The sequence below is a fragment of the Telmatherina bonti genome (genome assembly GCF_933228915.1).
Source record: "Telmatherina bonti genome assembly, chromosome: 3".
Classification (NCBI taxonomy): Eukaryota; Metazoa; Chordata; class Actinopteri; order Atheriniformes; family Telmatherinidae; genus Telmatherina; species Telmatherina bonti.
This window is the reverse complement of record NC_136621.1, coordinates 11,735,440-11,752,612: the sequence shown is the minus strand read 5'-3', so window position 1 is coordinate 11,752,612 and position 17,173 is coordinate 11,735,440. Positions and strand designations below refer to the sequence as shown.

General features: G+C 38.7%; 2 protein-coding genes across 3 annotated transcripts in view; both read left to right on the top strand.

Annotated features, from left to right (window-relative positions):
- Positions 1–212: 212 nt before the first annotated feature.
- On the top strand, positions 213–12,946 carry LOC306774435 (multidrug and toxin extrusion protein 1-like). 2 transcript variants are annotated; one of them, XM_079264466.1, is made up of 16 exons: positions 213–521; positions 3,374–3,475; positions 3,561–3,629; positions 3,730–3,878; positions 3,972–4,014; positions 5,824–5,868; positions 5,955–6,052; positions 9,141–9,238; positions 9,385–9,566; positions 9,818–9,926; positions 10,398–10,473; positions 10,804–10,873; positions 10,970–11,102; positions 11,183–11,277; positions 11,605–11,662; positions 11,764–12,946. In XM_079264466.1, the coding sequence occupies exons 1-16, from the start codon at positions 363–365 to the stop codon at positions 11,997–11,999; spliced, it is 1,722 nt and encodes a 573-aa protein (XP_079120592.1). In that variant the 5' UTR covers positions 213–362; the 3' UTR covers positions 12,000–12,946. The 2 variants fall into 2 exon arrangements, with proteins under 2 accessions (XP_079120592.1, XP_079120591.1); XM_079264465.1 differs by having other exon boundaries at positions 3,730–4,014.
- A 1,935-nt stretch (positions 12,947–14,881) lies between these two features.
- The window catches only part of LOC306774377 (multidrug and toxin extrusion protein 1-like), a 15,860-nt gene continuing 13,568 nt past the window's right edge, over positions 14,882–17,173 (top strand). The window contains exons 1-4 of the mRNA XM_079264399.1: positions 14,882–15,040; positions 15,392–15,493; positions 15,581–15,649; positions 15,841–15,989. Of these exons, the coding sequence (XP_079120525.1) occupies positions 14,903–15,040; positions 15,392–15,493; positions 15,581–15,649; positions 15,841–15,989 (458 nt within the window). The 5' untranslated portion in view covers positions 14,882–14,902. The remainder of the gene's footprint in view (positions 15,041–15,391; positions 15,494–15,580; positions 15,650–15,840; positions 15,990–17,173) is intronic.

Here is a 17,173-nt window from a genome sequence, read left to right as displayed (position 1 = left end):
CTGCGTGTTGAAGTTTTAGTTTGGATCAGATACTGTCCCTGATCTCGTGATCTTTCCGTCAGCGTGACGTCTTCCCCGGTAAGGGAGCGGAAGCTGTGCAGAGGCGCGCGTGCATGGGAAACCGGATACTTTTAGGTCTAATGTTAGTCTACACTCTCCGTATGAAGTCAAGGGGTCATTAACACGCCGTGCTTTATGGTTGTTGCGGCTCTTTCCTGTCACCACATCCCACCTCAGCTGCAGCGCGAGGACATTTCGACCCGCGCGCTCCCGGCAGGGATAAAAAGGGGAACATTTATTTATAGAGGTACCTAATGGAGGTGACGTTTTTCATATTCGCATCTTTTTAAAGCGCAACACTTATGGAGAGTCCAGCGGCAGACCCTAAATGTGATGTTAACGCAGACCTGACAGAAGCGTCCTGGGCTCGGGACCCCGGTGAAGTCTCGTGCACCCGGTGTTTAATACCGCTGGAATACCGGAATGAGCTGGTGCAACTCCTCAAGCTGGCAGGACCTGTGGTGAGAATGAAACGTCCCTTTTCTAAACTGGTCAGTGACCATTTAGGACAGCCTGTTAGGTGTTGGTTAGGAAAAGAGGAAGGACCATGTTGCCATGGATACAAGGAGTTACAGGAAGGGTTGCAAAAGGCGTGCGCTTTATCTTAGAAATATTAATTAATTTAGTCTGTAAAGTGCCCTGAGCTACAAATAAAGCTGAAATTAATTGAATTGAATGTAAGGTTCCTGAATTTGTTTATTTAATATCATGCTTTTGCTGTGAACCAGACATTACATGGACTGGTCATTAGACCAAGATTTATCAACTTTTTCATTGTCATAATCACGGGTAAGGTCCTTTGCAAAAGAAAATTTTCAGTTTTTGTGAAAAAATACATTTTTCTTCTGCCAGTACAGTCCATGTAGGGATGATTTAAGACATCTGTCCGAGATCCAGCAATTATATCTTCATATTTTGTTTTCAAGAAGTGAAACTTTGTTCGAAGCTTGTAAAGAGGTCTTGAGCAAGTTCTGGCATTTCAGAGGTTATTCCACTTTTCCTTTGGACATTTGCTATTTTTTTCTCCAATTTTAAGTTCAGTTTTAGTTCATAGCCATAGAAATGTTTTTGTTTTTGATTTAACTAAAACATATCTGCCAATAAAAGAAAATCCAGTTGTTTAGTTTTTTTAAGATGATTTACAGTCATGTGTGAAAATCTTAAGCCTTCTTGTGTTTCTTAATATTTTGTCTCTGAGGGGACAGACTTTGTTGTAATCTTTAAAAGTAGTTTTCAGGCAATTGACCAATCAACCTGACACCTTTCAGATGTCATTTTATGTAATTGCTAAGACACTTCAAACTAAGTTATGTTAAAAAAAAAAAAATAAAAAAAAAAAGTACTTTATCAACAAAGACACCATTTTTTCTCTTTGATTTAGTTTTATCAACTTAAAAATACCCAAGATAACAGTTTTTAAGACATACAGGAGTATCTTTTGCATCAAAGATTCCCAAAGCGTCATTAGTGAAAAACCTGCCATGATGTGCAGCGTGTCCAGTTTATTAAACTGGGCTAGTGGACAAAAAAACATTTCAGGCTTAAAAAACTATCTGGAGTAAATGAACAGGATCTGAAAGATGTCCTGATGAAAGATGGGGAAAAAAATCCAGGACCTGACAGATGCATCTGAACCTAAAGTTCATCCATCTACTGTTGCCTGAAGGCTCATCAGAAATTGTCTCAGTGGAAGGTTGACTGTCAAGAATCGCTCAAGAGGATGGAAACCAGCAGGAAAAGACCACGGTATGCCACCTGACACGATAATTGGATTGAAAATATGTGGTAACGTGGTAACGACATATCAGATCAAGTGAGCAATCGTCCCCTGAAACCAGATCTCAACATTACTCACAAAGTGTGGATCTTCTGGACAGAAAACACAACAAAAGGCCCACATCCCAAAAAAAAAAAAGCTTTGACATGTCCTTCAAGAAGCCGGGAGATGTATTTTCTGAAGACATCTTCAAGAAATCACAAGGAAATTGGTGTAAGAGTGTTCAGGCTGAGATTAAGAATAAAACTTTTTGTACCAGATGTTGGCATCAAGCTTATTGGAATAGGATTTTTTTTTATTGACACATAGTTTTATCTTTGTACTTTTTAAAAAGAAACTATTCTTATCCAGATTTCTTGGCTGAATAAAAAGAAATCAGAGCATTTTAATAAAAAACCAAGACTTTGATAGATTAAAAAACATTGTAATGGATTTATTTGGCTCGTTGTCGTTTGTTGGTGTCTTGTGTCAGACAACCACACTGGTGAGTAGGTTAAAGCCAAAAATACAACCTAACGCTGGAGCTGATGTTATGCCTTCCTGTTGTACCCTTTCAAGCCTTGCCCAGTTTTTCACATACACTACATTTAAGCTTTTTCATAATGTTTAACTTTCCATTACCACTGGGTTGCCAGTCACCCATCAGTATACTTTATCACCATCTGGTGGTGAAGAAGAGATTAAAGCCAAGATTGGTATTTTGATATTAATGCTTAGGTGTAGGCCTGTCACAGTAAATTTTGCCACACGATCAATTGTCTCAGAAATTATTGCGATAGACGATAATATTGCGCTAAGTGATTATTGTCATTTTGAGACCATTTTCAACTAAAATCACAATAATGTTATAATAATGCAAGGAAACCCTTTCCAAGATTAACATGCTTTAATGTCTAAAGAAGCTGGATGTGCAGACTAGTTTATGCTGATCCAGTCCCCAGTCTGCTGAAACAGATCTGGATTTCTCCTGGGATTATGGCAATGTGTTTATTTGGAACATATGGTCTCCAAACACGATGTAACACAGTTACATAGTCTATGGTCAAGATCATGTAAGGAGACATGTTTGGACTTGACCAGAGGTGGAATGGTAAAATGCCATTTTTCATGTCATTGTAAAGTTGTGAAATTGCCGTTTGTAACACGTATGTTCATCCAGACAATTCATACTGACTGTGAAATGTTTGCAACACTTCTCAAAATGTTGTCTTTTTAAGAATATTAAAGGGCAGAGTCACTTTACCAACCATGCTGTCTGAGTGCACACCATGTTGCACTGTCCTGTTGGTGTTTAATCTGTCGGTTAAGCACCGCAGTGATGGTAGACGGTCGAGAAGATGGAGCTAGCCCATTTGTTTACGTCTTAAGTACAGATGGAAGTTTGTTGTATTGTCATGTTTGATAATATTGTCTTAAAACAAATGCAGCATAAAACAAAGACAAATTAAACTACTGCATTTTTTCTTATTGTGCGATTAATTGACTTATTGCCTATTGTGACAGGCCTAAGTAGGTGTTGTGTTTGATTTGTTTTAGGTGTTGTCCCAGCTGATGGTCTTCATGATCAGCATCATCAGCATGGTGTTCTGCGGACATCTTGGGAAAACAGAGCTAGTCGGAGTGTCGCTGGCAGCTGCGGTGGGAAGACAGGCCTTTCAGTAACTTTCTCTTTGTTTTCATTGACTCAGACTATGATTTGAGGATGTTGCTTTCTTTTTGGTAGGTAGTTAACGTCACTGGTATTTCCATTGGCACTGGTTTGTCAACAACTTGTGATACCCTCATATCTCAGGTAGAGTCTTTAGCTAAGTTTATTCTACAAACAGCGCGACAGTAAGTGCTTTGAATCAAGTTTTTATTCCTTGTTTCTCTGTTTTCCGTGTGTCGTGCAGACCTATGGGAGCGGTAACTTGAAACGTGTAGGTGTGATTCTCCAAAGAGGGGTTCTGATTCTGTTCTTGGCGTGTTTCCCCTGCTGGGCTGTCCTCATTAACACCGAACCACTTCTACTCGCTGTCAAGCAGAGCCCAGAGGTTGCCAGGTCTCTAGAAAATGCAGTATTACATATGTGTTGGTTTTACAAATGTGTTCATCCTTCCTGTGTACATTTCCTATTTCTCTTGCTGCTGTCAAGTCTTTCTCAGCTGTACGTGAAGATCTTCATGCCTGCTCTCCCGGTAAGTTTTATGCAGTCTGTTTTTTTCCCACTGTGTTTTAGACACCTGATCAGTAAATGATGAGGGCTCCCATGTAGCCCTGCAGTTCTATCAAAATACAGCCGTTTAAAAAACAATAACACTCTCCTTCAGTTCAAAGGTTTTACATATCAGGACATCACCAGGTCTTAGAATGAGACAAAGACTGCATGAACAATGAATGAGCAATGAACAACAGCACATGAAAAAACAAAATCAAAGTCAAGGTGCAGAAGCAGTGTGTGAATATTCTAGTAATGCAGTAGTTTGTACAACTAACTTTACCAACTATAACTTGAAGAAATGATGTTTAAACAACATTATCAGTGTCTCGCATCATTGTGAAGGTATGTTGGTCCATTACACCGTAGCTTCTGTTCATTGAGGTTTGCATGCACAGCTCTCTTAAAGGTCTTTACACAGCTTTTCAGTCGGGTTGAGATCTGGACTTTGGATCATCAGAGAACTCAATTCTCTTCTTTTTCAATCCTACTGTTGTAAATCTGCTACTGTGTTTGTAAATAAAGCTTTGGCTGCCAGACAATGGCTTTGCATTTGACGCTGGTCCTTTGACAACAGAAGCAAGCCCAAATCATCAGCCTTCCACTACCGTGCTTGACAGTTGATGTAAGGTGTTTTTGCTGAGATGTTTGGCTTCCACCAAATGTGCCTCTGTCATTATTGCTTAATCTCTCTACTAAGTCTTTCAGAAGTCTTGTGGTTTCTTCTGATGCAGCTTTGCTAACCTCAGCTTCGTTGACATGTTCTTTCCAGATAGGAGCCTTTCTGCTGCAGTCTTTTCAAACAGGCCATACTTGTCTTTTTCTGGCTGTACTGTCATGACTTTTAACATTTTACATACAAACTGAGGCATGTAGATTCTCAGATGTAGTTGAATTTTTTTCCACTTGTGTTTCTCCCTGTAGAATGATGGACTGAAAAGTTTGGAAATTACCTTCTAACCCTCCCAGACTGATATGATTCTTAGATATGTGCTAATGTCTTTCCCCTTTGGCATTGCATTAACATAAACTCAAACACACAGAGCTGCAAATTGACAAACTGTTTGCTTTTATAGAGAAGCTCCTGCTTTCCTACTTACTCTTAAAATGTTGATGTGAGCAGTGAGGTATTTAATCATGAGATCTGGTAAAGAGCCTACAAATTCTTATAGAACAACTCCCATTTTATCCTCACTGTACACTCTGTTTGTAAACTAACCTTTTAAGCTGGAAAGGATTATGGAAATTAGCATATTCATTAAGACACTGTTTCTGACATGGGGGTACGCGAAACCCTGGGGGTACTTCAGGACATTCTTGGGGGTAAATGAAATTATTTGAAAATGTATATCTTTTTATGTTTTCTTTAAAACATCCTTAAATAAAATAAATTAATATTCTGTAAATGTTTAATATATTTCAATCAATGTAAGTGTACATTCATAAACTGAATTTACATTTATACTTACACCATTTTATTCCTGCCAAAATCCCAAATTCAGAACCCCACCCGTCACAAGCCAAATCGTATTTTTTTCAGTCACTGTCGCCTTGACAACGCAAACGATGACGTCCTGGTAAAAGTAGAGATGCGCAAAACACGGTTAAAGTTTAATAAACCAAACACAAATGACAAAGTGCAGCATTTCATGTTTTTTCTTAACCAAATGTACTTTGCAGTGGTAGCGGTACTTGGCTGAAAAAGTATTTTACAAGGGGTACTGTGTTGCACAAAGGTTGAGAAGTGCTGCATTAAGATGTCTCCTTTGCTCTTTGTTTTTATTTCCAGGCTGCTTTTATGTACCAGCTTCAGGGCAAGTACCTGCAAAATCAGGTGCAAACCTTTAACATGGATGGATTTTTAATGAACACCATAAGATGTGATATCAACACTAAGATAATCTGCGCTGTTGATTCCAGGGAATTATGTGGCCTCAGGTTATAACTGGAACAGCTGGAAATGTCCTCAATGCAGTCATCAACTATATCTTCCTTTATCCTCTGGAGCTGGGTGTGGCGTGAGTTTCTCTATTATCCAAAAGATTAATGATTCATTTATAGAGAAAGTCAGTGTTTGCTGTTGGTTTTTCCACATAGAAAAATCTTTTTTTTTTTTACTTTTTATTGTCTTTGTCCGCTTGTCCATGACTTGATTCCTGATTGAAATGTGAGACAAGTTATTGCATTTTCACGGAACCTCTTTGAGGAAATCAGTGATAAATCCCACTCTGGTGAATTTCTGACTTTTTATTGGTATAAATATGAAAGTTTCCTCTCAGCTTTCTCACAAGATCAGTCTGGGATGAGGAAAGGCAAATACTGAACACCAGATTCCTACCAGTCTCTTGATCGCACAGCTAAAATGCAACCCAAACCTGACTGATATGAGCATGGGGAGGACCCTCACAGCAAGTGTTGTCTTAATCATGGTTTTCTGCGAATCCTGTTTAATCTGGAAAACCATTCCGTTCTCTGTTGAACAAAACAACTTTCTGACATAAAGCTGCCAAGAATGGAGTCATGTTTTGTTAGTAATAATAATATAAAATGATAAAATAACCACATTGGTCAAAGAGACCAGGTCAAAAAGATAAAACATAACATTTTTATACATTTGTTTTGGAATTATTTTATCCTGCTTCCACATATATGAGCATAAGAAGAGCATTCGGGTCATCAGTCCCAATGTGAGGATCTATGTTGCTGATAACTGTTATTTAATGCCTGGTATGATCAGATTACACCCTAGACAGATTGCCAGTCTATCACAGGGCCAACGTAAAGGACCGTAATCACACAAAGTCCTCACTGTGGACTGTGGGAGGAAGACTTTTCCTGGAGAGAATCAGTGTTTTCCAATAACATGCAAACAACACACAGGGAGACCCCCAGAAGTTTAAAACAAAAGCTTGCTGCATCACCATGAAACCAGAGTTCATGGATTTATTCTGGACAGGAATACTTTAGATAAAATAAGGGCAGACGGGAAATCATATCGAAATTTTATGACCTTTTATCCTTTCAGCCATGCTGAACTTTTTTTTTTTTCACTTTCCTGTTTAATCTATGTTTTGTTGTTAATGAGCACAGTCATGATATAAACTCTGTAAAGAAGTTCTTCACTTCCACAAAAAAATCCACCTGCAACAGTCCAGGTTTTTTCTGTTGTTACCCGTCTACATTAAAGTGTTACAGATTTGTATAATCAAGCGCACGCCGTCCTTCTGTCACAGCAAACACCAGGAGGAGTTTATTTTGTGGCACCGCGGTGCTGAATCATGATTATTCCTCAGCTTTTCGCTGTGGTTCCTCAGTTTTACCAGGAAATGAAGTGGCAAATCAGAGAGCGAACAGAGGGTAAGCAAAGGTTTTGGGTAGTTAATGCGCGTGTGAGTGAGGAGGTGAAGGTCATTCCAGTCCGTTGATAGGATGTGTAGCGCTGCCAACACAATGAAAGACGAATCAGATGATGAATAATCCAGTTAAAACTCATTTTCCCTCTTCAGGAAAACTCGGCCATTATAAACCAGGCTTCTGGCAGCAGAGCTAGGACAGAAAAACTTATGTTCAGAGTGGTCAGAAGTGCAAACAGTCAGCTTTGAGCTGCAGAAAAAGACATTTACCTGAAATATGCCAGAAGCCTTTAAATCATACAATAAACTGATTGTTTAGTACTTGATGTGTACGAGGACATACATCTTTTTAGATGGCAGTATTATTATATTCTGTGATCAATGAGCCAATAGCTTCTAAGTCATGCTTTAATTATTTTAAATAATTAAATTTCTAAAATTAGAAATTCTCTTGTTTTGATGTGAATCTTTATGCTGAATACACAGAATGAGGCACTTTCTATGTTAGTTATATAAACAGAAGGATCCTCATTTAAATGCCTCATTAAGCTCAAGAAATAAATTCTATTTAAATGTTTTGAATATTTTTATGGTTTTTGTGATTAAATATGAAGTGATTTTCTGAAATCGGCATGTGATTTTGCCTCACACTCATCGCTGGTCCTGAATATAATCAAAATTATATTATAAAATCATATCCAGTATGATATCCAGTAAGTTGTTTTGACATTACGTCGTGATCAAACATGTGACTTATAAAGCAACTATAATTAGATAAGGTGCATCGTGCAGTCTGAGATTTGATACGGTGTGAAGCTGCAGTAGCTGAAGCGGCTGGATGCCTACATTAACTTTGTTGTCTCTCTGTTGGACTCTTGGATTTTCTGACTTTAAAGGTGGAGTATGTAAGATTTTCAATATTTAAAAAAAATTAACTAAAAAATAACTACAATCATAATTAGATAGTTTTTTTTTAAACATGTAGGTTCCAGTCTGTCCATATTTGATGTGTTATTAAATTAAAAGTTTAATTAATGACAAAGACCCTTCTTAAATGTTTGCCTACCAGTAAAAAAAAAAGTGCTTTTTGTCATTTGTCATTAATTAAACTTGTAATTTAATAACGCATCAAATATGAACAGACTGGAACCTACATGTTCAAAAAACTATCTAGTTATGATTGTAGTTATTTTGTTAGTTAATTTATTTTGAAAATATTGAAAATCTTACATATTCCACCTTTAACTGGACATATTGCAGTTCCGAGGTGGTATTCATCAGCCAAGGTGTCGCCTGCTCGTTTCACAGATATATTTCTTCAGCCGCTCATTATTGCTGCACGCTATGAAATAAAAGAAAGTCAACCTGAAACATCTTCATTTTGTTAGAACTACACCCCTCTGAATGAGTGTAAATGCTGCCAGGGATTATACCAGAAAATACTTTCATTTCCAATCAGTAGACCTTTCTATTTTCATTTGTGGAGGCCAACAAAATGAAACAAAATGGGGTAAAAAGCAAGCTGTTGGGGGAAATGGGACCCAATAATATGATCAAATTAATGCCAATGATATTCTTATTCACTTCATTATTTTATTTACAAACACTGATGCAATTATAGTGTTCTTGGACTGAAATCTTGATTAAAATAGATACAGATGCAGTTTTGGGTATAATTGCAGTAAAACAAATTAATATAATTTTTTCTGCTTGTTTATTTGCTTTAATCCTGCTTTTCACGGTGTGGTTGAAGTGGATCTGCAGCAGCCAATGCCATCTCTCAGTACCTCCTGGCTTTGTTCCTGTATGCTTACATCTATTGGAGGGGTCTGCACAAAGCCACGTGGGGAGGTCAGTTCACTTCCCACTTTACATTTTTTGGATCCATTCTGGACTCTTCTGCTGTACCAGATTTTAATCATTTCACTCAGTTTAGTTTCCACACCTTGCTTATTCCTGTGTGTCCTTGTCTTTGAACTTTGACCTTCGAACAACAGGCTGGTCACTTGACTGTCTGCAGGAGTGGGGTCTCTTCATCAAGCTGGCCGTTCCCAGTATGCTCATGATTTGCCTTTCATGGTGGATATTTGAAGCTGGAGGATTCCTGGCAGGTGTGATCAGTGAGGTGGAGCTGGGTGCTCAGTCCATCTCGTACCAGCTGTGCATTGTGGCTTACATGGTAACACCATATACCTATCCTGCTGTTGACGTTGTGTTTATAGGTCTTTACACTAAACAATGATTTGGGAATATTTATTAACTTCTTGAGAAAAGACCAAAAGCAACATGTCAGACTCTACACATTTTGTATTTCTCTGTCATCTTTGCAGCAAGAAATCATAAAAAAACACATGTCCCAAAAAATGTTGCTTCAATTTGCACGACAAAAAATGCTTCACCTGATTTCATTATGTGTTCTTTCACTCCCAGTGCCCACTGGGATTCTCTGTTGCTGCCAGTGTCCGGGTAGGGAATGCTCTTGGTGCAGGAAACATCAAGCGGGCCAAGCTTTCTTGTAAAATACCCATCATCTGTGCAAGTAAGCCCCAGTGTTTTACAGTAACACTGCACCAAACCACAAGAACATTGCGATCATGAAAATGTGCATTTTGTACATAGCAGGGAGCCGCGACACCGAAACCTTACACCAACCAAACAGCTCCAACCCTGCATGGGCACACGGTGTTGTCGGTATTGGAGGCTTTTGGTCTTGTGGGTTGTGGTGTGAACCCGCAGTAGATCTGAGTGGTTCCAGCACGCCCTACATAGTTTTGTTGGAACTTGGCAGGTTCGGCGGCCAGAACAATGCCTTAAACACCAGCGCATGTTCCTTTAACTTACAGCGTTTCAGTGTTTTTTATTTGACATTCGACTTATTGTTACTTTAACACACACTCTCTCACACACACACGCGATATAAAGAAATACAAACACTGACTCTTTTCTCTCTGCTTTTCTTTGTTCGGCGCTTCTGACAACATGCTGTTTTGTGTCTGTTTGTGCAACGCAGTCACAGTTGCCTGCTTTGTTGGAGTTTGTATCATCAGCAGCAGAAATGTTATTGGATACATTTTCACCTCAGACCAGTAAGTTCACTCGCAGTCCCATTAACTTTCACTTCCCTACATTTATTGTGAAGCTTTCACTGCTGACCACGTCATGTTACATAACAGGGTTTTGTTACATAACGTCTGACCCGTCATACTGACACTAAACTGTAACTCATTGAACATTAGTTAAGTTTAACAGGTGCCACAATTTGAAAGTAAAAAGAAACTAGACTCAATCATTTGACTGGGAAATCATTTATGATGCATTTACCTCACTGAAGAGCTGGCTAATCCTCCTGTGGCTTTTTAATGTTTAATTTTAAGGGTGTTTTGCAACCTAAAAGGTCTATTTCTGCATCTTTTTAGAGACATTATTCAGAGAGTTGGAGATGTCATGATTATATTTGGTTTCATGCATGTCTGTGACGCCTCTGCGGTGAGATATAAAGCTTTGTAATGTCATACTAAATCTGTAAAGACATGCACATACAGTGCAGTTATACCAGATCTGAGTGTGTTACTCTCCTTTCAGGGTGTAGCTGCAGGTGTTGTCAGAGGAACAGGAAAACAACTGATTGGTGCCGTCATAAATATAGTAGGATTCTACGTGATTGGCTTCCCAATCGGTGTATCGCTCATGTTTGCTGCAAACATGGGGATTGTAGGCAAGTCCCACGGCAGTCATGTGATGTCTCCCCTGTGTCTACCAGTGCTCATGAAAGCTCTTCTCCCACATCTATTATAGGACTTTGGACAGGACTTACCATTGGTGTGTTGCTACAAGCAGTTTCTTTCATCATATTTTTATGCAAACTTGATTGGAAACAGGCTTCAGAGGAGGTTGGTAGCCGCATCACCTCGGTCAATGTTTCTGTTATTCTGAGTTTTACATGTAAGGAAATACGGCTGTTACGCAAGTATGCGTGTTTAAAGAAAAACAAGGTGAATTGTAAAGATGAGTCTGTTAGTTAAATTAATAATGATTTAATGTAATATATTGGGTTGTTAATCTGTAGCAGTATTTTTTTATAAGACATTAAATGATAAACAGGTTTAATGTTAGTTTGTTAGATTTTACAACTGAAAGATGGCACTTTTTCTCACAGTCATATCTGAGGTAAAAACACACTTATTATTGTTTTAATTCCTCTTTATGTTTCTGAACAGGCTCTTGTGAGAGCAGGGGTCCAAACTGCAGAAGAAAAAGAGACTTTGGAATATGCAGGTTGCATCCAATTTACACCCTTGTAGCATTTTCAAGAAGAATTCTGTGCTATTTTCATGTATTCTAACCAGTCCTTCTCAATTTTTGCCACAAACCTTTAGAGTCGAGTCAGAACCAGTCCGAGGTCCGTGCAGTTCAGTCCAAGGATGCTCAGGAGAGCAAAACCGACCCAGATGCCAGCGGCCCAGCCCAAAGAAAGTTCACCACTACCACAGTGGGAGATGTTTTGTCAGTTAAACAGCTGGTTGTTTGGCGCGGTCTGACACTTGTGGTCATGATCCTCATCCTGGTAGCTGGAGTTTTCATCAGCAACTTCCTGGTCACGCTCTTAAAATGACTCAACCCTCCTGATAATGTCAGCTTTAAATTCAGATTTGCTGCTCTGCTACTTTCTCTGACTTCCTACAAAGCAGATGACAAGCAGGCGAATGATGCCCAGTTTTCATTTGTCATCTCAAATGTCTCGAACTGTTAAATACCAGATTAAATGTAAAACACAGAGCTGTATATGTTGGTGCCTTTGATTGTCAGAGCACAAATCTTACTGCATTTTGTCGCATAAATCAGGTGGTTAATCACCTAAAGATGTTTTCTGATGCCAGAAGAACGTCTGCACTTTAGTTCTGTCCGTTTAGCTATTCACAGATTAAAGATTAACCTTTGTAATTTAACAAAGACGGAAATGGCTGAACTGATCATAGAACAGATGATCACCACCGGGTCTTCTTGTCCCTGTCTGAGGATGAAGAAACTGTTCTGGTAAATTCTCCTGTGAAACTGAAGAGATTCAGTGTAAATGCATGAATCAGATCCAGACATCAACTGGAGACCAAACTAGGATAGCGATGTAAGTAAATGGTCAACCTGCACTGCAGAGGTCATGAATGCACGTGTACAAGATGCCAAAGTTACGCCAGTCATGGATGCAGTTGATTTATTACGTACAAAAGATCAGAATCAGAGGACATGTTGTTCCTTCTGGGTTTTAGTTCAGAGTTGCAGCCTAGTGCAGAAATAAATTTAAATAATCTCCTTTTTTTCTTTGTTTCCTGAGCAGTGAATTATAACTTGCTCTACTTTGCATTTTCTGTGCTTTGTGTTTGATAAAACTGAAATTATTATTATCAGATATGAATCCCTTCCTTTGCAACATGCAACAGTCTCCATATACGTTGTTTAATCCATTCAGATTGTTGTATGCCTTTTCTACTTTGAATAAAAACTATTTTTATGCATGTATTTGAATAACTCTGCAAACATTGTATTTAGATATTTTCACTGTTATACTTCACACAGTTTACAATGTCCAACAACTTTTGGTTGGCAAATAAATTTAATGTCAAACTAAAAGTTACCCCCACTTCTTACTTGCTTTGAAGTGTGACTGGATAAAAACAGCTTTTAATACTTAATAAGCCCAAAGTGAATTTAGAACTTTAAATAGAAGAAGATTTCTCTTGCCTCAGTCATCATAAATCTGATTGAAGTTCATTTAGTATTTTCAAATGACCTATTTTTCCTAATGCTATTCATCTCTTAGATGTAGTCTTACCATTTGGAAAAAAGAAGAAAATAAAGCATGAAAGATTAACTACAACCCTATTTCCATAAAATTAGGAACATTGTTTAAAGTTAAAATGAAACGATATTTAAAAAAAAATTTTAAAAAAAGCAGAAATGAAATTTATGAAGAGCATTTTGGAAAAAACTTAAATTAGGTCTTTTGTAAAAGAAAACTTGACACCAAACTTTCACATTACAGCTGAACAATCTGACTTTTTAAAACGAACTTTAAAAATGATTTAAAGTTGCAGTAACTTCGACTTTTTTCACTTTAAGTAATGAAAAGTTTATTGAACTTCAAAATTATGTGGAAAAAATAATGGAATCACCTTGTAATATTAGTTTCCAAAACTCATTATATACAAGTTTTAATATGCAAATGAGTCTGCAGTTATCAGCGCGCGCAGGCTGAGATGGAGGTGAGGCCACACACCTGACCAAGCATGACCCCAGCTGGAGGGTCGTCAGTTTAACACAGCAGAAGGGATTTAAAGATGGCAACAAGATATTTAGACTGGATAAACTGGTTGTTCTCATCCAAGTTCCAGTTTGGCTCAAGTTCAGACAAAAGGAGGAAGGTGGAAAAAGAACGAAGGATCCGTGTTGGCACTGAAAAAAAAAAAAAACAACAATAAATACCAAAGCTTTTAAGAACTGAATTTGCTGTAGCCAGCTATGAGTTTCACGAATTTAATAAACTCTTAACTGATGTGTCGTCTTTGGTTGATCAAACACCAGACATACAGGACTGTTCCGGACAATGTAGCCAGATGTACTGGGAAGGCAACGATGGCTGATCAAGACGTATCTAATTTCCTCTTCTGTGAAGGCATCATGAGCTGCAGGTTCAGATCTGATGGGATGCTAAGCACTGTTTCAGGGTTCAGTCTTGTAGATGTTTGGGTGAGTGCTACAGACAGATAAAAGCAATGGAAAACTGTCAATTATAAAATCCTAAAAGGGTGCTATGATACCAGAGACATATAAAAATCTAGATGAGTTTAAATAAACTTGAAATTATATTTAAATATGTTCAAATTAATTATTTTTAATTATTATTACAATCCAGTTAGAGACCAAACAAAATGTAGGCCTATAATAAAAAAATAACTTTATACTGAGAAGTGATAACAAGTAGGCAAAAAAAAAAAAAAAAAACATTTGGGAATATTAATCAGATTCATGTGCAATTATTAAGTGTATCAACATTTCAGAGAGACCAACATTTAATAATCAGTCTCATATAATCAAAGTTACATAACCTGGTTGCTTCTGCATGGAAACATCCCTGTGTTTGTATAGAAAAGTAACCTTATGAGTATGAATACCTTTTTTTTTTCTTTTCTTTTTTTTTTTTTTTTTTGGTCGTATATAGTTGGCTATTTATTTTTCTGCTTATGTTCTTCCCAAAATCCCCCCCAGTTGTCTGTTTTCTCCGCCCCTGAACGCACCATGCGGCCCACCCAGTGGCCAGCTGCAGAAGGTGGTTGGCTCTCAGGACACTCCTCAGTTGACAGCACGTGTCCAACCCGTAGACTGTATGTAATCTGCGCTCCTGCCTCCTTTCTAACTCCACAACAACTCACGTTTCAGCAGCTCGCCTCTGACAGACAGACAGACAGGAACAGCTCCGTTATGGATGGCTCTGGGAAAACACAAGTCATTTATTCTGTGGACATGAAATCGGGAGAAGCGGCTGCCTGCGTGCAGGACTCTGCTGGAGGTTGGGGCTCCTGTCTGAAAAGAATACGTGGCTTCATTCCGCCAGAGTACCGCAATGAACTGGTGCAACTTTTTAAACTCGCGGGGCCAGTGGTAAGCCTGACCAGAGACCCACCCCTGGGTCATCTGGGTTTCATTCATCTGCTGCACGTGCATACAGCCCAGATATGAAAAACGAGGCTCTGACAGAAGGAATTTACTTCTCGGGATGCCACATTACTCAGTGTCCATTCTGCGTGGAAACAACCTTTATGTCTGGGAAACTGCACCCGGAAACCAGGGTCTTTATCAGAGCACTGCAACGTGCAGGACCACCATTTATCTCCAGTCAGATTTGACATATATTGTGTTTTAAATGAACGACTGGAGAAATGTCTGCTCTGTTATGAATGTGTGAAATCTATTCCAGTCTTGGTAACTTCTGTGATGCTTATCTGTCTCCAGGTCATTTCCCAGACGATGACCTTTATGATCAGTTTTGTCAGCATGGTGTTCTGCGGCCACCTGGGGAAAACTGAGCTTGCAGGAGTCTCGCTATCAGTTGCGGTGAGAAGACTTTTGAATCGATCCCAGTTTTGCCTGTACAGATGTGTATGATTTACTCTTCGTTGTGTGTCTTTGTTCCCCCGACAGGTGGTTAACGTCACCGGTATTTCTATTGGCACTGGTTTGTCATTAACCTGTGATACCCTCATATCTCAGGTACTGTTCTGACAGGTTGTTCTTTTACTTTATTTACCTAACCAAGACAGAGTCAACCAGTGCTGCTGGGTTCCCAAGTTGTCCTGGGGTTCACTTTTAAACAACCCAGTGAGCTTTTGTATCAAGTTAGTTTTCTTTGATCACTCTTGTGACCCTGCTTAGTTGGTCCTGTGTCTGCCTCTGTCATGCAGACCTATGGGAGCGGTAACTTGAAGCGGGTGGGTGTGATCCTTCAGAGGGGGATTCTCATTCTGCTATTGGCCTGCTTCCCCTGCTGGGCCGTCCTCATCAACACCGAACCTCTCCTACTCGCTGTGAGACAAAACCCAGAGGTTGCCAGGTCAGACCCAACACCTTCTCTTTGTCTGCTCTAATTTGCAGTGATTCAGTTCATTTAATAAGTCATTAACACCTGCATATTACACTCACAGCCGCATGTTTCTGGTGACTTTTGGGCACCTGAAAGAAGCTGTGATTACACAATGGGAATGTTGATATAAAGCTATGATATGAAAAACTTTTTACATCCTGGAGATGCACTTCAGTACCAGCATCCGTCCACACAAATATCTAATCCAACCCAATGTTCTTCCGTTCATCACCCTAAAAAGAGCTGCTTAACCCACAATGACCCAGCGTGATGTATATGATACATATGTTTCTGAGACATTTGCACCACTTTATGGTACAAACTTTGCTCAAAATTCTGTGGAGCACAATCTTAGTTGTGTCTTCTGCCCCTTAATGGACACCAGGAAGCAGAAGATTTGACACATGATAATAAATGGCAAATATCTCTAAAAAATGTTGGTACTTTTTTTTATTTTACATTTTGATAAAGGCTCAAATTAAGATCTCATAATCAAAAAATTGAACTATAATGATTTTTTTCATGAGTTAAAGCTGAAAACAGTTGCAGAGTTTATTAGAAATGGGACGAATAAATCTTTGCTGTACTGAGACGCAGACATGGAAGAATATCACCGGGACAATCTGACATGTCCACATGTTGAAGAGAGACATACTGCATAAACTCTGCATTAAAAGTGAGCATGTGGAAGGCAAGGCACGTTAAAATAAAATTTTGTTTTACATAAAAGAACGTTATCTTCTGTGAAGTGGAGCTGAAATCTTTAGTAAAACTGAGAAACACGTTTTCCAGCCTCAGAATGATGGAAACAGCCAGGTGTAATTCCTGCCGTCTGGTTCAGTGGTTCCAAAACTCTTTGGATCACGGTTCCCAGGTGAACATATGTTGCCGTTTGCTCATGGATTCTTTAAAACAGCAGCTGCAATAACTTTGTTTCTGGACACCTGATGAGAAAAATTCTAAATGTAATTCTTGAATAAAATGAGAAACTTCATAAAAAGGGAGAATAAAGTGGTTTTTGGTGAATTTGGTTCATGGCTGTAACAAGGTACTTACATGCCCAAAATTAAACTCTGACCAAGATAATGCCAAATTCAGATTTTTAACGTGGGATGAGGATTTTTTTTAATAATAATAATAGTAATATTAACCTT